The sequence below is a fragment of the Triturus cristatus genome, chromosome 12 (genome assembly GCF_964204655.1).
Source record: "Triturus cristatus chromosome 12, aTriCri1.1, whole genome shotgun sequence".
Lineage (NCBI taxonomy): Eukaryota > Metazoa > Chordata > Amphibia > Caudata > Salamandridae > Triturus > Triturus cristatus.
The window spans coordinates 298,661,846-298,681,340 of NC_140595.1; the positions used below are offsets into that span (position 1 = coordinate 298,661,846).

The 19,495-nt window shown below is 47.7% G+C and overlaps 1 protein-coding gene across 3 annotated transcripts in view; it reads right to left on the bottom strand.

Moving 5' to 3' along the window:
• The window catches only part of LOC146775920 (anillin-like), a 284,167-nt gene that overhangs the window by 21,276 nt on the left and 243,396 nt on the right, over positions 1 to 19,495 (bottom strand). For 2 of the 3 annotated variants that reach the window (XM_085639582.1, XM_085639580.1), the window contains exons 21-24: positions 6,305 to 6,358; positions 5,522 to 5,608; positions 4,902 to 5,009; positions 4,635 to 4,807 (exon numbers count right to left, since the gene is read on the bottom strand). In XM_085639582.1, the coding sequence (XP_085495708.1) occupies positions 4,635 to 4,807; positions 4,902 to 5,009; positions 5,522 to 5,608; positions 6,305 to 6,358 (422 nt within the window). The remainder of the gene's footprint in view (positions 1 to 4,634; positions 4,808 to 4,901; positions 5,010 to 5,521; positions 5,609 to 6,304; positions 6,359 to 19,495) is intronic. The other variant, XM_085639581.1, reaches the window with a different exon arrangement.

The window sequence follows — 19,495 nt, forward strand, 5'->3', positions numbered from 1 at the left end:
CGCACTTGAAAGGACTGTACCCGGGGCTGGTACTGCCAGTTCTGCTGCTGCTGTCCCGGCTGCTGCTGGCCTTGGTTGTTCCCTTGGTAGCCTTGCTGGAACATTTGGTGCGATGTGGAGGGCAAGTTGCCTCCTCTACCGCCCAGCCTTCTCATGTGTGTGCCTCTTCTCATTCCCCTGAACTGCAATGCCCCCATGGACCTTGCTGTTTCGTTGTCCTTCTTGAGCTGTGTCAACTTGTCGTCGACTCAGTTGCTCTCCATTAAAAGGTGTGTTTAGGATGTTGCTTTGCACCTCTGGCTTGAATCCTGAAATTCTGAGCCATGCGTGTCTTCTCTCAGTCACTCCTATCATTAGCCTGCTTGATGTTTCTGCCTCATCCAATGCTTATTTTAGGCATGTGTTCGCCATGTTTTTCCCCTCTTCCACCAGGTGAGCAGCTCTTTGCTGGTACTGGTGTGGTAGAAGTTTTAGGCGCTGTCCTACTTCATCCCAGTGTTGGTAAGCATGACTGTTGATCAGGGCGGTGGAGTTAGCGATGCGCCATTGGATTGGAAGGAGGACGAGGTGTGGCGCCAAGGCCAGGGCGTCTGACTCCAGAATCTGGGGATCATGGTTCGATCCCAGGCGCCAGATTTGCCCAGCACAATGTGACTCTGGGCAATAGCTTGCTTAATCTTCCCGATGGCCCCCAGCGCCTAGAGACCCTTACGGGTGATTATTCGCGCTTTACAAATGTCAATTATATATGGATTATATTGCCGCATTTCTCTCCACGTTTCTCCCTGTGAGATCCATCCTCCTACTCTCCTGGTCTGGAAGTAGTCCGGCGTTAGTGGGTACATTGGCCCTTTTCCTAGCCGTTGCTGAAATTATGGAGTCGGCTGGCACTGAGCCTTGGATGTATGCAGGGTCCTGTGAAGAATGTTTGTATTTCTTCTCAGTCCTAGGGGGTCACAGCTTTGCATGTTGCAGGCTCCTTAAAAGCCTCTCTTCCTTGATCCAGCACACTAGTGAGCATGGGCAGGAATTGGCTCCTAGTTTGTTGTGGCAGTAGAGTTTCCAGGAGGAAACATGATTTTGGCTTTTCTTCCTCCATTTTCACCCCAGAAGTCTATGCAGCCTTCTGCACGACCATGTTGTAGACCCCTATGTCGTCTGGCGGCGAGGGCCTCGAAGGGTACGTGTCTACCCCTTCTTCTGGCGGTTGTGTGTCGAGGTCTTGCCATTCCATGTCTTGTGCTTCCGAGGGTGTCAAGTACTGGTAGGATTGAAGGTCTTCGTCGCCTTCTCCCTCGAGATAGTAGTCTTCGTCCCAGAGATCCTCGACTGGTTCAGGAGTTTTCGGGGGTTCCGCGTCTTCGTCGTCTCCTTCGACCGCGGGTTTCGGCAGATGGTGTATTGGTTCAGTCCTTTTTCCGTTGAAGGATGCTCGCCATTTCAGCCTCGAGCCTCCCCTTCTTCCTCTCCATCTCGGCGGCATGTTCGGCGTCTAGGGTTGGAGCGCTTCTCTTTGTGGCCTGGAGCGCTTCTCTTCGTGGCCATCGACGACGAAGTCTGCCCTTCTTTTCTCGGCGCCGAGGTGTCCTTTTCGAGGGGAACCTTCAACGAGCTTTGTTTTTCGAGGGCTTTCGCAGATTGGGAGTCCTATTTGAAGGATCTGCTCAGTTGACTGTCCCTGGTAGCTGTTGCTTTTGTCGAATATTTCGACGGCAGCGAGGACTTTGCTTCACTTCTGTGAGTGTCACTCAGGGCTTTTGCTTCACTCTTGAGTATCGCCCGAGTGCTTAGGGGTCGACGACTCGCATACCTCCTTCGACGTCTTCTTATGGACCTCAACGACTGTGCAGTCCTCTGGTCCTTCGGCGATGTCGTCCTCATCTCCACTGGAAAGGCCCAAGTCTCGGAGCGATGGAGGTGGCCCCTGGCCCTGCATTTTGTGGTTCGCCATTCTCTGCCTCTCCCTTACTCAGAGGGTCTTCGGTGCAAACGTCGAGCAGGCGTTGCAGTCTTTGCTGCTGTGGTCGAACGGCAGGCAGAGGTTGCAGACTGGATACTGATCTTTCTGGGCATACTGGTGGTGGCACATAGTGCAAAACTTGAACGGTGTTTTGTCCATCCCCAAGCTCAGGGTGCCCCCTGCGAGCGCATCCTCTGTCTAACGTCTATGTTTAGGTCGTCAAACTTCTCCCTCGTCGCTCCGGTTACCTGACCTGTAGTCCGGTGTCGCTGAAAACTATTTTCGTAGATTTTTCATGATTCCTCTTACAAAAACTCGGGAACTCTTCGGTAACGATCCAGACCTGAAGATGGCGATCCAAAAGTGGGAGCTTCCGCAGGAAGCGCGCCAACGTCCCGAAGGACACCAAATGGTGAGACGTCGCCGCCCACCTGGGTCACGAAAAAAAAAAAAAAAGAGAAAATACTATGATTCCAGACCCAACCACAAGATGGCGGAATAATGCACAGCATAGCGAATCCAGAAAGATTCACGCTCTTAACCTTTAAAAAAGGTGAAAGGCGGCTCCGAAGGCGCTACCCAGGGTTGAAGCACCTCTATCAAGAAGTTAGTCTTGATGGCCACAGAGGGCAGTGTAAGGTCCAAGACATCAGCCTCCCACCCCATTACCACAGCAAACCAGGCCCTTTACTCTGTAGCCACACTAGAAGAGACTAGGCCAGTGTCAGCAGAAGTGTCCAAATCACAGGCATTCACCAGTTACTCATACCAGTTATCCTTGACCAAGGGCTTTTCTAGGGTGTCGGGATAACCATGAGGACCATCAGATCTGCCCAATAATATTACCCACAGGCAGGTCAATAAAAGGAGGCCTCTTCTCTGACCTGGATGGTCTTGGTCTACTCGGCGCCAAAGTCTTTGTCTGGCGACACCGGTTTAGCTCCGTATCAGAGTCTGGAATGACGATGGGGCTGGCAGCACCGAGGAGCATTTACAGCACTGGGAAAGGTGCTATTGGAACTATGGGGAAGGTCGCCAGCTTGCGACTAGAGCAAACCGGGATCCAAAGGGTCCGACTACTGCAGATGGGGAATCAGATTGCAGGCCCCATGGATCTGGCAGGTGGTCCAGATGGGTTGGCCCACCCACAAAGGAGATCCATGGCTTTGTAAAATTATTGAAACTGCTGGGGTCTCTACAGAAAAATATGGGAGGAGTGGTGCAGCCGCAGACTCTGGCTCCGCAACACAAGTTTGGGAGCGGGGCCTAAATTTATGGCATTGTTCCTGCACCTTGTCAGTTGACTTGGACTAGTGCGGTGAAGTGAAAGAACGTTTTGACTTCTTGCATTACTTGTGGGACTTACTTGAGGATGACTGAGTGTGACAACGACTAGTGGGAACTAATTAGGGTGTTCCAGGACCTCCCTCGCAACTGGGACACGGAACGGTGCAGAGTTGCCCGGTGTCTGGCAACACGGAGCTTCAGGGCATGCTCCCAGATCGCTTTAGGATTCATCGCTCGACAGTCTGGGCAGGCCTCAGTCATGGCCTGGCTGCAAGCACTGCAAGCAGGTGGTCTATGTCAGACATCTGCATGTAACAGGATCCACAGGTGTTAAATCCCACAGGTTTTTAGGGGACATATCTAGTGCACACTGGAAGCATAGCTTAGAAAGAATCAACATAGAAAAGGTAGCCACAAAAAAGGATGGAGGTAGCTCTTTCCAGATCTGGGCTGATGACGCAGAAAGTGAAGAACATGTTAGCGCACTGGCTTGGCACCTATATTGGCACCATGTGTGTCACGTCCGGCATGAATGATGCAGAGCTGATAGATGCCACCTATTGGCGTGCAGAGGTACAGATCAAGATTTTCTGGATCCAGTCTGACGCCTGGCAAATATTCTATGGTAGAGAATCTGCAGCAAGAAGTCTATCAGACTGAAGAGATATAGTGGAAAGCATTTTCAATTTAAAATAGCACAAGAAAATATTTAGAGACCATCAGCCACCGGAAATAATATATATAATTTTCAAGTATGTTTTGTGGGATTTATAGAGTGCGCAGCTACTCAAAAGAGTGTCCTGGAGCTAACGGAACAGTAAGGGCACAAGAGAGCCATCTACTTGACAAAGAGCCAGGTGTTAAGCATTTTCCTGAATGGTCTTTCATCCTCCATACACCAGAGTTCTACAGTAAAGTTGTTCCAGCCCACTGGCCCCAACAGAGAAAAAGATCGCCCGCCTACTCTTACAAGCTGGACTCTCGGGACCCTGGCCAAGAGAATGTTGGAGGACCGCAACTTTCTCAACGGGCTGTACAGGGAAATTCTCCAGCCGTAGGTCAGAATATCTTGAAAAAGAGGAGTTATCAGGGAAAAATTGTGCAACAGTTAAATGAAGCTAAGTTGGCAGAAACAGGTGAAGATTTTCTAGGTTACTGGCATATACTTTAAACCAATGCCATAAGCTCAAGCACCACTGCATGTCTATGAGAAATACTACAAGGGCCACCTGACATGGATCACCCAAACAGCAGCACAATACCAAATCCGGGAGAAAATCTACCTCCAGAATTTCTCCTCTGCCCACCCACAGTAGGATCCTTGATTATTCACTACAACCTTCACCCCCTTCGGTCACTCTACAGTCATCTAAAGTGGTCTACTCACTTGGTGAAGCAGAGGGTATTGCGGCACTGAGTCACCAGAGTCTCAGTGTCATCTTCTTGCTGAGGGCGTACTGTAATCAACTCCAGAGTATTAGGACGGGCACAAAACTCCCAGCTGGCTGCCTCGATCTGGGGACTCGTACAGTTGAAGAGATTGATTTGTCCTAGAGGATCCTGGGTAGACATAAAAAAATAACATCAATGCAGACTGTTGCTCAGCAGTTCAAAGAAATCTAAAAAGTGTTAATAACCATCGTTGTGCATTTACCATGGTTTTCTCCTGGTCAGGATATGCCCAGTATGACAAGTAATTCCTAGATAAGACACACCAGCGTCTGTGCCAGGCTCCAAACCCACTCACGTCATTGAACATAGTCTAAAGAAAGTAAATAGCAAAGCCCCTTAGAAAAAAAAAATCAACAGAAGGCAAGATAACAATTTTACGAGAATGGCAAAGTTTAAGTAACACAATCCACAACCACCACTGTCTTCTCTAGGCTACATTCACTTTGCAAATAGTCAAGGTATTTCCATAAAACCCACAGAATGTTTTTGACTTAACAAGATACTTGTAAATCTTTATTCTTTGTTCTCACTCATATCCCACTAGAAGCACATGTTTGTTGTTGGACATCTCTTACTATTCAGCTGTCACTGCTCTAAAATATTAAACATTTGCACCATGTACATTAGAATGTGATTTTGTTCGTATTGCTTGTAACAAGTGGCACTCTTAACATTCTCTATGGTAGTACTTATATTAACCTCAGAAGGACAATAGGCATGCTAAACTGGCTACATCTCAACATTTTGACATTTGGGCTTAATGTATTTCTGCAACAGGTGCATGAACTTACCAGGTCATCTTCCCTACATACGCAGACTTACCAGAAATCCACTGTGATGCACATTGGAATGGCTCTGGCACTGCAATTTTAGATGGATATTTCCCTCTAGAGGCGACAGGAAAGGGACCTGCAAGAAAGGGATGAATCCCTTAGTATATTTTATTCTTCTGGTCGTGGCCAAGAGTGGGCATAATGGAAGCCATGCACATAAGACGGTTAGCAGATGGACATTACAGAAGAGATGTGTCAGCAATAAGGCATACAAACAAGTTAGTTGGATGTTACCAAGAACCTTCAATCACTAGATTTACTAAAATGGAATAAAGCAAAGACGGAACTAAGAGTCCAAAGTGATTGCAGACTGGCACAAAGTCAGAAGAGGAGAGAGAGAGAGATGGGGGATGTGTTACAAGTGCACAAAGGGATGTGGATGCTGTGGAATAGAAGAGGGATAAAGGGACTTTGAAACCAATGAAAGATTCATTAATCCCAGCAGAAACTTTGCTACAGTACACAAGGGTAGGACATGCAAATACTATAATGCAGATCACCAAGCACATACTGGGACAGCAAATACTTATCACCATCGTCCACTCCTGGTACATCAGTTTGCTTTTGCTATACAGCTCAAGTAACATCCAAGGGAGTTTCTTCCATGAGGAGGAAACTCTTGTCTGCATCTCAGAAGAGCACCCTTATGTACGAGGAATGAGGAAGTGGATAATATTGCTTAAAGGTGAAGATGGGCCAAAGCAGCTGCTAATGCAATAAATGATTGGGTGCAGCTAAATCAAGCAGACAAGAGAGAAAGGAGGTTCACAACCTTGTCCTGGAAGTGAGCCCCCAGCAGACGCCCGACCTTTCCTTCAAACTTCATCTAAAACAAGGGAAGAAGGAGAGAAAACGTGGTGGAAATGAGAAGTGAATGTCTGGACTGGACTTTGGGATGCTGTCTGGAGAATAAATACCGCTTTCCATAGTTCATTGCAGGGGGAAAAAGTAACTGAAGTAAGCGTGCGTCTATGCCCGCAACTTACTAGGAGATTTACAAGCGATGCGATTTGTCAAACCTTTACACTAACCCCGATACAGCAATCGATTCATGCAAATTGTTTATGTATTCAAGCATGATCATGGCATCTCAAGTAATGCTTCCATAAGAAGCGAGAGGCACAGGAGTAGTTCACTATTTTAGTGTGTGGATGCAACTGTACCCTTTTAACTTTTGGGATAAAGCTGCCCAAACAGTATTCTTGGTGAAGAGGCTGAAAAAGCATCAAAGTGAGTTTTTTGAGAGAGAGAGTTTTAATGTTTATGAGAGTGTATTTTAGTGGATGTGAGAAAGTGTGCTGGCGACTGAGTGTTTGAGAGCTAAAGCAACGGTCAAGAGCACTCCACATCTCATTTAACTTTGGACATAAAGGAGGATAAGACTTAACACAAAGGACAAATACGGCAAGCAGAGATGAGCAATGTTGGAAATACATTAAATATTAGAAAAGATTTACCTTCAAAGACTGAACTATAGACTTCCACAGTGCAACCAAAGAAATCTATATTCATGAATATATATTCACTAAAAAAACCTAATGGCTACAAGAATGTTCTAGTTAGGAAATAGAATTAAAAAAAACTAGAAATTCAGTGGAAAAAAACCCCCAAAGGTTACAGGGACGTTCTAGTTTGGCTCCAATTTCACGCGCACAAAGCTATAGAAGTTCAGCAGTTCTAGTTATCTGAGCTCAGTATAACTTACACACCCACAATGCACTGCTTATGACCTCACATCACTCATGACATGGTTGAACAAGTTACTTACCTTCGATAACTAGGTCTCTGTAAGAGACATATGTTAGTTATAGATTCCTCACCTTAGAATTACCCCCAGGTGTCAGACTGGACCCAGAGATTTTGCTTTAGCAGTACCCCTGCGAGTCGGTAGGTGGCGTCGGTCAACTCTGCGTCCGGCGCTGGTGTCTTGGTCGCTGAAATGACATTGTGTTGTCCACTTAGACGCCGCCTGTGCGCGCTGACATCAGTTCTGACAGTACTTTCCACGCCAGACGCGCAGAGCCATGCAAAACACAGACCACCAGTGCACATACCTAGGGCCCTGTAAAGGGGTTCCTATCCCTAGAAGTTAGTTTGCAGAACGGAGAGGATTGGTGGGGCGGTAAGGAATCTACAACTAACAAAGGTCTCTTACAAGTACATTGTTACCGAAGGTAAGTAAATTGTTAATCTGAAATAGACAGTTCTAGATTCTAGCATTAGAATAGATGCCCTAGCAATGACAACCCCGGAGGTGGGTCTGCGAACTAACACACAAGAAAGTCCTGGAGAACAGAAAAGCCAAAGTAGTAGTCTCTCCAGACTTGGCTGTCTAGGCAATGTTTGGTGAACGTGTACAGGGACGCCCACCTGGCTGCCTGGCAGATGTCAAGGAGTGGGACTCCACACCCCAAGGCAGTAGTAGCTGCCGTAGCCCTGGTGGAGTGGGCACGCAGTCCCACTGGAGCTTTGTTTTTTTCTAAGGAGTAGCAGATTTTAATGCATAGGACAACCCATCGAGAGATGGGTGCATTTGTGCACAGCCTGACCTTTCTTGGCGCCCATATAGCCAACAAAGAGTTGATTGTCCACCCGGAAATCTTGCGTGAGAAATCCAAAAAGACAAACTATATCATAATTATCAAAAAGCACACAAAATGAATCACCACCGATACAAAAATGATAATTGGTCAGCACAGAAGATATACCAAAAAACAATCTTTAATTAGTCAAAGAAACATTTCAATGAACAAAATCACCACATCATGACAAATAGTTCAACGGGCCCAACTAGTCCACCTATTAAAAACAAGGTCCTAGTGGCAAACCCATACTCTTCAGAAAAGAAGGAGAAAATACATCCGAACATTACTCTTGGGATGACGGGCCATCATGAACAATATAAAAAGTCAATGCATGTTCGGTGGAAAACTTCCAGTTGTCCACCAGTCTTCATCAGGACTAAAAGTACTTGGACATCAATAACGATCATTCTCAAATTAAATTTAGAGGTCAGTGTGGGTCAAGTATAGCATTAAACATCTAAGGCGTCAAGACCTGTGAAGTGCACTTCAGCGAGGAACAAGTTAAGGAAGTGCAATTTTAAATAATTCGGTGAGACAAAGTTTACAATTGACATGAAAAAGGAACAGCGAGATGAGTTGATCCAGGTTACGAACAGACCTTTGCTTAAATTCTGGTGGTACAGCCTGTGAGAAAGTGGCTCTGTATATACTGTTCCCAAATAGGTACAGGGTGTACAGAGTCCACAGTCCCCAGAGGTTTGGTGTCGTCGTGCAGCTCCGCTTAAGTCGCTGGCGTCGTAGTTGCCGAGATGACGTCGCTGAAGCTACTTAGACGCGTCCACGCGCATGGACGTCAGTTCTGTACACCACTGGTGCATTGAAACCAGGGCCCTGAAAGGGATGACCTTAACCCTAGAAATCAGTTCGCAGAACGGGGAAGATGTGTGGGGCTGTAATGAATCTATCACTAACTAATGTTTCTTACAGTTCTATCTTTACCGATGGCAAGTAACTTGTTCATCTGAAAGAAACACGTTAGTGATAGATTCCTCACCTTAGAATAGATACCCCAGCAATACCAACCCCGGTGGTGGGTCTGCGAACCAAGATCACACCAGAAAGTCACGGAGAACAGAATGGCCGAAGAAGCCGTCTCTCTGGGCTGGTATGTCAAGGCAATAATGCTTAGTAAAAGTGTACAGCGAGGCCCACGTGGCTGCCTGACAGATGTCTTGCAGGACGTTACCACGTCCCAATGCAGTAGTAGCTGCCGTCACCCTGGTAGAACGGGCGCGCAACCCCACCAGAGGTTCCTTTTTAGCCAGAGAATAACAGGCCTTGATACACAAGATGGCCCAGTGGGAGATAGTCCGCTTGTGTACAGCCCGGCCTTTCTTGGCACCTACGTAGCCAAAAAAAGAGCTGGTCATCCACCAGGAACTGTTGTGTGCGATTCAGGTAGAATGAGAGCGCATGTTTTGGGTCCAGACGGTGGAACCTCTCCTCCTCTCTGGAAGGGTGCAGAGGCGGAAAAAAAGTGAGCAAGGTAATAGTTTGCCCCATGTGGAAGGCAGTGACAACCTTTGGCAAGAAGGAAGGACGAGTGCGAAGCACAACCTTGTCCGGATGAACCGACAGAAAAGGAGGCTTACAGAAAAGAGCCTGGAGCTCACTCACGCGCCTAGCGGAGGAGATGGCAACCAGGAAAGCAGTCTTCAAAGTCAATAAACAAAGAGGACAGTTGTGAAGCGGCTCGAAAGGAGCGCACATCAAATAAGTAAAAACCAGATTCAAGTCCCACTGCGGCATCACAAACGGAACAGGAGGGAAAAGGTGAGTAATGCCTTTGAGGAATGTATTGACAACAGGGGACTTGAAAAGAGAGGGCTGATCAGGGAGTCTGAGAAAGGCCAAAATTGCAGAAAGACAGCCCTTAATAGTGCCCAGAGCAGAGCCCTGCTGGGCCAGAGAAAGGAGGAACAAAAGGACTTCTGAAAGAGGGGGAAGAAAAGGGATCCACAGCTTTTGCTGTGCACCATGCCACCAATTTGTTCCACCGATTTTGTGGAGGGACGCCTTGCTGCCAGAATGATATCGCAGACTTCAGGAGGCAAGCCAAATAGAATCAACTGTCGCTGCTCAATCTCCACGCATGTAGGTGGAGGCTGGACAGGTTCGGATGGAGGACCACCCCCTGTTGCTGCGACAGAAAATCCTCCCGAAGAGGCAGTCGTATCGGGGGATCCATGCTCATACTGAGTAGCTCGGGATACCAAACTCTTCACGCCCAGTCCGAGGCCACAAGAATGACTTGGGCCCGGTTGCGCCTGATCTTCTTCAGCACACTGGGTAGAAGTGGAATAGGCGGAAAGGTGTACAACAGACCGCAACTCCACTCGCGACGAAAAGCATCGCCTAGCGAGTGCCGCCTTGGAAACTCCAACGCGCAGGACTGCTGACATTGTGCGTTCTCTTCGGTGGCGAATAGATCTAACCAAGGTTCTCCCCACTGCTGAAAGAGACATTGCACCACCTCCGAGTGAAGACGCCATTAGTGATCCAACATGCACCGTTGGCGGAGTTTGTTAACCCTAGCGTTCAGTGAACCTGCCAGGTGTTGAACCACCAAGGAAATGCCTTGACGTTCCAGCCACGTCCAGAGATGGAGAGCCTCCTGACATAGGGTCCACGATCCCACCCCGCCCTGTTTGTTTCAGTACCAAATGGCGGTGGTGTTGTCTGTGAACACCTGCACTACTCTCCTCTTGACAGAGGGAAGGCACGCCTTGAGTGCAAGTAGGATCGCCCTGAGCTCCAAAAGGTTGACAGAGGCCTCTGATCTCCGCCTCTCCCATGTGGCCGCCCCATCCCAGGAGGGACGCGTCCATCATTACTGTGTGCTCCGGTTGGGGAAGGGAGAGGGAGCTGCCGCTGACCCATCGCTGGTTCGTGAGCCACCACTGTAAGTCCTATGCAGTGCCCTCTGAGATCTGGACGTAGTCGGACAGGTTCCCCCGATGCTGCGCCCACTGGAACTTCAGGTCCCACTGCAGAGCTCGCATATGCCATCTGGCATGATCGATCAGCAGGATGCAGGAGGCCACGAGGACCAGCAGCCTCAGTGTCTTCCTGACCGAAACCCAGGACCAGGGCCGAAAGATCGGAATCATAGCCCGAATGTCCCGGACTCGCTGTTCGGAAGGATAAACCCGAAACTGCGCCGTATCCAGAACTGCTCCGATGAAGAGGAGCTTCTGAGGGGGAATCAAGTGCGACTTCGGCACATTGATGGAAAACCCCAGCAAGTGCAGGAGGTCGTCCGTAGTCTGGAGGTGGGAGACGACTGCCTGGAGCGAGCCCGCTTCAACAGCCAGTCGTCGAGATAGGGGAAGACAAACCCTTGATGTTCGCAGATGAGCTGCGACCACCGCCATCACTTTCGTGAACTTCCGAGGGGCGCTAGTAAGGCCGAAAGGGAGCACGGTGAACTGAAAGTGATCGTGGCCCACCGTGAAACGTACGTAACGCAGGTGGGTTGGCAGGATGGGAATATGAAAATAAGAATCGTGCAAGCCCAACGCTACCAGCCAGTCTTGCGGGACTAAAGCAGACAAGACCTGAGCTAGCGTGAGCATCTTGAACTTCTCGTTCCGGGGGAAGCGATTGACGTTCCGGAGGTCTAAGATAGGGCGCAGACCTTTGTCCTTCTTCGGAACCAAGAAGTAGTGGGAGTAACAACCACGACCTACTTCTGGCGTCGGAACGCACTCGATGGCCCACTTGGCCAAGAGGGTCGTAACTTCCTGCTGGAGAAGTGCCAAGTGTTCCCCCGACATGTGGTGGTACTGAGGTGGCATGGCCGGAGGGGTACATTCAAAGGAGAGGGAATAGCCCCTGCGGACTATTTGCAGAACACACCTGTCCGAGGTTATGGAGCGCCAGTGGGGAAGGTGATTGCGAATCCTGCCACCCACTGGCGTCAGGTGGGCCTGAAACACAGGACTAGGAAGGTTTAGGGGCGGCAGGGGAGGTGGCTGACTGACCAGTCCGCTGTCCTCGGGACCCACCACAGCGGGTCCCACGTCCGCGGCTGCGCTTAGAGACTGTGGCTGCGCAGCCTTGCGGGTCTGAAAAGAACGCGCCTGGACGCCCCAATCTTACATCCAAAGGACTGAAAAGCAGACCCGAGGGAGTACGCATGGTGGTGAGACCCAATGACTGGGCCAAAGCCCGAGAGTCCTTAAAGCGTTCCAGGGTGCTATCAGCCTTATCACCGTGTACCGTCAAAGGGCATGTCCAACAGGGTGTTCTGGACATCCCAAGAGAAAGTTTGGAGAGCTGGCAGATGTGAAAATCTTTTTCCCAAACTGCTCCAGTTTCCTAGATTCCTTGTCCGGAGGAGCAGAAGGGAACGCACTAGGCGAGGCATAAGCCTGGACAAACAGACTTTCAGGCGTCGGGTGTTGTGTGAGAAAGCTGGGATCGCCCCGCGATGGCAGCGCGCCACACCCTTGTCTACAGGGGCTCATTTGATCCAGGTGCCCAACAGGATATCAGTAAGCGCTTCATTGAAGGGCAGTAACGGCTCTGCAGAGAAGGACTGCGGCTGCAGGACCTCAGTCAGGAGATTGGTCCTGATAGGTACAGAAGGGATCTCGAAGTTGCCCGACGCAAGACCATCAAAATAGTCCCAACCTCCTCCGTGGCCACGGAAGAAGGGGACAGAGTATCAGGGTGTGGAGAGAAATCCAGTTCCACTGGACCCTCCACATCGCCTTCCCACTCAGGCTCTTCCTCGCATTGAGCTGCAAGAGGGTCCTCAGACCCCTCCTAGTATTCCCCTTCGTCCACCGGTTGCTGAAGGGGCCGGTAAGGACGAGGTGCCCTGTGAAACGGGATAAACTCCCCTCCAAGAAATGGGATGGGAGGGTAAGATACCACTCCCGGGACGGCGGCTTCAGCGGCGGCGCCGCGCCCGGATCCAGGGCCGGCGCCTAGGCCAAGGCAGGAGGCGCCACAGGGTATAGTGCCAGTGTAGCCGGGGCCAGAGGCAGCGGCACGGGGGCAACGCCTTCTGACGGATCCACGGGGCCCGAAGGCACTCCGGAGGGACCCGGCGGGGCAAACAAAAGGCGCAAGGCCGACAAAGGCTAAAGGCCTGCACCTCGTCTGAAGTCGCGTGCGGCCCCGGAAAGGGAGGGTAGGCCACAGGCAACGACAGAGGCTCCAACAGAGCCGTGGGGGCGTTACCGCCCACCCCCTCCACCGCGTCCCGCAACCGGTGAGGGGTAGAAGAGCGACGACGCTTCGACTTTTTATGGCGCCAAGACTTCCCTATCCCCGATTCCGACGAACGATGCTGATGGCTCCGCGACCTTGATCGGAACGGAACAGATTGTCGGACTTCCAACACCTTTCGGGAACGCTACCGCAAAGCTTTCGCGCCATGGCCCGGAAATCAGGGCTGCTTCGGGGTCATATGCGTGCCCGAAGCAGAAGAGACACACATCGTGAGGGTCCGATACAGACATGTTACGGTGGCATGCCCTACAGGACTTAAACATGGGCATTTCTATTGCACCAGGAGTCAAGTACATGACAAAGGTGGTCTCAGAAACCAAGTTAAAACTTTTAACTAGGGGTACCGTTTTCTCCCGGATCTGCGCTACTGCGCGGAAGAAAGAAAGAACTGACGTCAGCGGGCGTGTCTAAGTAGCTCCGACATCATTTCGGTGGCTACGACGCCAGCGACGTACGCGGAGCCGTACAACAATGGCTTCCGACGCGCAGGGGTACTGCTGACGAAGACTTTCCGGATCCAGTCTAACGCCTGGGGATATTCTAAGGTAAGGAATCTATCACTAACTTGTCTCTTTCAGATACAGGGTTTACAAACATATACTGAATTAGTCTCTGATGAAACAAGGGTTTCAATAGCAATGGCAATCTTGTAAAAGTTATACTGTAAACCAAAGTGATTCTTGGCAAGAACCTGCCTACTACAGAGTTCATACACTGTCCAAAATTAAATTAAGAACTTTTATAAATAAGTTTCTTTCGTACTGCAACCACAATTCTTTAGTCGTGGTTTCACAGATCTCATGCATCAATATTTCCAGGCGTGGTGGCTGGAAATTCCAATTATTTTAACAGCAGTTCTTAATATTAGCATAACCACAGATAAAACAATCACATTATTTATCAGTACATTCCATGGATTATAAAACTGCCCAAACTTAAGTGAACAAAGTGAAAGTGTTAAATGCTTTACTGCAAGTGATGGAGGGACATGAAAATGTGTTTCTCCACTAGAAAAATATGGAGGCTGCTTGAGAACCTATAAAAATACTAATGCTGGAGAACTTTTAAGAGACTAAGAATGTATCTTCTCCACTAATGGGTCTTCATAGATTCATATGCTTGACTCAGATTAGCAAGCACTGAACAAATTAATATACACGAATAAAGGAAGCTGGCCCCTAAATAATCAGCTGCTGCTTCCAGTTCAGGCAGCAGTGTCCAGGGAGCGTGGGCCAGTTCCTCTAAGTGGCAGCCCGTCTATGCCATGTAATGGCACTCCAGGGTATACCACCTTTGTGAGAGGTTTCTTGTAGAGTGAGCAGCACTTTACTGATGGATGATTACATTTCCACCAAAAGGGCATACAGGCAAAACCCCCATCTCACTATGTCCACTTTCATGGATGGATCACCTGATCCCTGTGTGTCTAAAAGACGAACAGCTAAAAAGAGGTTCGATGTCCTTGGCCCTGTTTATGTAGGACTGTAAGCCTCTGTGTAGAGAGAGTGGAATGTTCTTTCTGTGGTCGAAAATAGTTTGTGAAAGAAGAAAAACTTCCTTTAAGTGTAAATTGAAAGGCCTTATTCCCATTCATTCAGAATTGGTTTGTAACATGATCTTGTCTAGGCAATCTGGCAGGGATATTGTTTACACACAAAGTTTTTTTATTTGGCTAGTTACATATTTTGGTACATGTCTTAACACATGGGGAGAGTCAGATTATACGTAGTGAGCTAGAAGATGCACAGGCTTAATCTTGGTAAAAGAAAATACATTTTCCCTATTTGAAAACAAACATCTGAGGTGGCTTTGCTTGAGGCATCCACATGAGTGATACGGATTCTGAAAAGATAGAGGATGCACATTTTCTAAACTTCCATCATGAGCTATCGGTACCATTTAAGAAACGTGCAAAGTACATTTACAAAAGGTCACTAATGTAGGAGAGTATGTTGTTTTTATAGGCTAGGATAAATAATTTGAAGTGTTGATGGCCCATCTTTACCTGCCTAATATTCGATCACCTGTGCAGATTTACGCACTCAAAAATAAGCTTGCAGAGATTATAATTGGGGCAATTGTAGACTGAATCTCAAGTTATGAAGAATGTGGACACCTGGACTGGATACAAGTTGGAATATTTAAAACTAAAAAAACATAGGATAAATTGAATCTGGTAGATATATGGCAGTTACAGAAGTCCTGGACCGAGAAAAATAACGGTTTACTCTCAAGTACATGATCGCTATGCTGGAAAACTTGCCAAAGTAATGGCGAATAGACGGAGTTGATCCATTACTACTAAAACACAACCTGACCAAAAGGGCATTTTGCCAAGGAGAGACATGGGACATTGCACCCAGACCACAGTGCGTTATACTAGACTATTTATGAAGAAGAAGAAAAAAAAAAAAAAAAAAAAGGAGACGTAGATTTTTTTTTTTTTTTTTAAGCGCACGTTTCCCATTTCAGGTCCTTCACAACATTACATATGGGCAATAGTTTGTTACATTTGCGAAACTCATTTATGGGTGCTAGGGTACGGGTTAATGGTGCCATATTTGACCCCTTTGCTATGCAGATTCACCAGGTAGAGCTGCGTACTTTCCTTCTTATTTGCCCTGGTGCATGAACCTCTGGTACCCTGGATAGGAGTCGCCGCGCTGGTGCAGGGCTTCCACTGGGGTAATGATTGAGTACCTGTGACCTTAAATACAGAGGATATGCTGCTCTTACCCCACCAAAGAGGACAAGGGCGAGACCAATGAATATATTAGATATTTATGAGAGGCATCCGGTCTAATGCGACAATGGGGAAGGTGTCCCAATCGACAAGTTTGGAGGCAAAGACTATGTAGTGGTTCAAATTGAAAATCCAGCCGCATAGGTGAAAATAAAGAGGTATAAGCATCACAACTGACCCCACCCTATGCTAGAAACGGATCATGCAACAGACTGAGAAACAATACAGATCTATGGGGGGTGGATATCTTTAACAATTACATGATGATCAGAGTAACTCAAATTAAAATGATAGCTTTACCAAACCTCCTTGGCGTCCTACAAAATTTCCCACTTAATAGGCCTTTGAGTTTTTACAATCATAGAGACATGACTTTGGCCTGAAAAAACAAGCCACTGAGAAATGCATTGACAAATGCACCCAATCAGTATATGATGAATGACTAGGTATGGCAGATATCGGTCTTTACTATCTTGCAACTCAACTAACTGTTGTCAGTGACTGGCTGTCGTGCAATAGGGTCAACCGTGCCTTTTGCCCCAAATTTGATGTCCTAAAAAGGGTCAACCATCTTGGTGTCATGTATGGATCCCCAATGCCAGACTCCTTCCCTACCACTACTAGGATAGTTTTCATCTGCTGCTGCACTGTGCTAAAAACATAGGGCGGGCAAGCAAGCTAACAAGGGAAACCCCAATGTGGAATGGGACATGGTTGTCACACTATGCTGATCAGCTTCAAATCCTGGGATCATATAGGGATTTCCAGACTGGGCAACATAGCATTGGACATATGAAATCCTTTGAGTAACTGAACTAAGAATTTGAACTACATAAATCCCAATTCTATTGATACCCGGTCACTAAAAATTAAGAAAGGGTGACACATTAGAAGTGGTGATCCATAAACCAATACACATCTATCAAACTCCTTATACAAGGAATAATGGAAAATATATGCAGCCCTCAAAGCAGGACGACGCTGATAGGACTGGAGTTTCTATTAGCCAAAAGAGCAACAAAGTGGAGTTCTGGGGAGACTCTCAATACTAGAATGGATGATTGAAATGGATAGATGTGCAAGCATTGTAAAGAACAAGCTACTTACCTTTGGTAACGTTTGTGGTGGATACTTTAAGCGCAGATGCTTCCCCTTTAGAATATTCCCAAACAGGAGACTGAATCCAGAAATGTTAAAGCCATTGCTTCCGAGTGCTGACAGGTGGCACTGTGTAGCTTGGCAATGGCACTGTACCACCCCATAAGTGACTTAGAAGAACCACATTTAGGCCCCACATGTGTGAGTTTCTGTATTTTTCTACTTCTACACACTCAGAGGCAGATCACCTCTGACACATTGCAGATGGCAGTTGGTCAAAAAACTAACTTATGAACTTTTTAGGATGGGCAGCTGTCCACTCTGCAGAATGAGATGGAATGGCAGTGAGGAATCTTAGACAGAGGAAGTTAGACAGAGGTTGCACAGAATAACAAGTCTCTTACCTTTGGTAACATTCTTTTTGGTGGTTTCTCCAACCATACATTCCTCACATTTAGAAGAGACACTTAAGCAGTATCTACCAAAAGGTGAAGAGTCTGAGTGGACTCAACCCAAAAAGTCCTGCAGACCGAGTATGCAAAATGGAGACCTGGAAGTCAAGGCAGTAATGCTTGGGGAATATGTACAGTGACGCCCATGTTGCAGCTTGACATAAATTCAAGACATGTGCTGCTGTTGCCAATACCATTGTAGTGACCTTAGCTGTTGTGGAATGGGCACTTAGGCCTTTGGGCAACTCCTTTTCTAGACTGTAGTAAGTCTTTATGTGTAGGACACCCTACCTCAACAGTCCTTTTCTGCACGGCCTTTCATTTTTTGGCACTGGCAAAACTCACAAAGAGCTGTTCAACACAATACTCATTTGTGAATTCAATGCAGAAGCTTAAAGCTTCTCTTTTGAAGAATGTGGTAGAGAGAAAAGCACTGGCATGATGATGGGCTGTCTCACGTGAATGGGCGATACCACTTTAGGGACAACAGGAGCCTGGATCCTCTGCACCCATTGTTCATGAAAGAAGGTGGTGTACGGAGGGTGCACTGACATGTCGTGCTGAACTGATAGCAATAAGAAAAACCATAAGAAACAGCTGTGCATAGTCTTGAAAGGTGTGCACATGCGATACGTGAGGACCAAATTAAGGTCCCACTGAGGCATGATGAAGGGTTTCGGGGGACAAATATACCTCAAGCTTTTTTTTTATAAAACATTAAAACTGATGATTTGAAGAAGGAAGGCTGGCAAGGGAAATGTAAAAATACTAACTGTCTACTGTACAGCCTGGATGGGATTTTGACAAAAACAATAACTCATTTCATCACTGTATAAGGGATTGAGGTGACTGTCTCTACACCAGGCCACAAACTTCTCCCAGCGCACCAAATAAATGGATTTGGAAGACCAGTTGCATTCATCACATCTACCATTTCAAAAGGCAAATCAAAACTGCTCACTTGCCGCAGTTCAATCTCAACGAATGGATGTGTAGATTATAGAGATTCAGGGTCTGGAACCTGTCCTGTTGCTGGGACAGGAAGTCATCCCACAGAGGTAGACGGACCAGAGGGTAAACACTCAGGCTCTACAGTTAGAAGAATCACACATTCCTAGTCAAATCTGGGACTATAAGGATGATCAGAATCCGGTCATACCAAATCTTCAGAACTAGGAGTAGGAAAGGAAATGCTTACCAGAGGCCAGAGACCCATCGCAGGTGAAATGAGTCCCCCAATACCTCTACTTGCGTAAAACCCAGCACGCAGTAGTCTAGACATTGCGCATGCTCAGTTTTGGTGAAAAGATGTAGCCAGGGAAACCCCCAGTGGCCGAAGAGGTCATGAGCAACACCAGGACCAACACTCTATTTGTGATCCGCCAGCTGACACCTGTTCAGATCATCTGCTCTGGCATTCAGACCCAGCCAGGTTGGTCACCAGAAAAGTCCCCTGCTGATCTAGCCACCTCTAAAAGTGCAGGGCCTCCTGGCATAACATTTCCAATCCCACCCAGTCATGCTTGTTGCAGTGCCACATTGTGCTCATTTTATCTGTAAGAACCTGAACCAGCTCTTTGGTCAGTTTAAAAAAAAAAGCTTTCAAAGCCAGATGGATAGCCTGAAGCTCCAACCGGTTGATGTGGAGAGGACAAACACCTGTTCCAAAGGACTCCCAACCTGGAGAGGATGTATGTGTGACTATTGTGAGCTCTGACTAGGGTAATAAGAGCATTCTGCCGCACATCAAGTTGTCTGCCTGCCACCACTAAAGTTCCCAAGCCTCCTTCTCTGTGATACAGATGGTGTGGACAGTCTGCCCCACTGCAGAGCCCACTGAAACT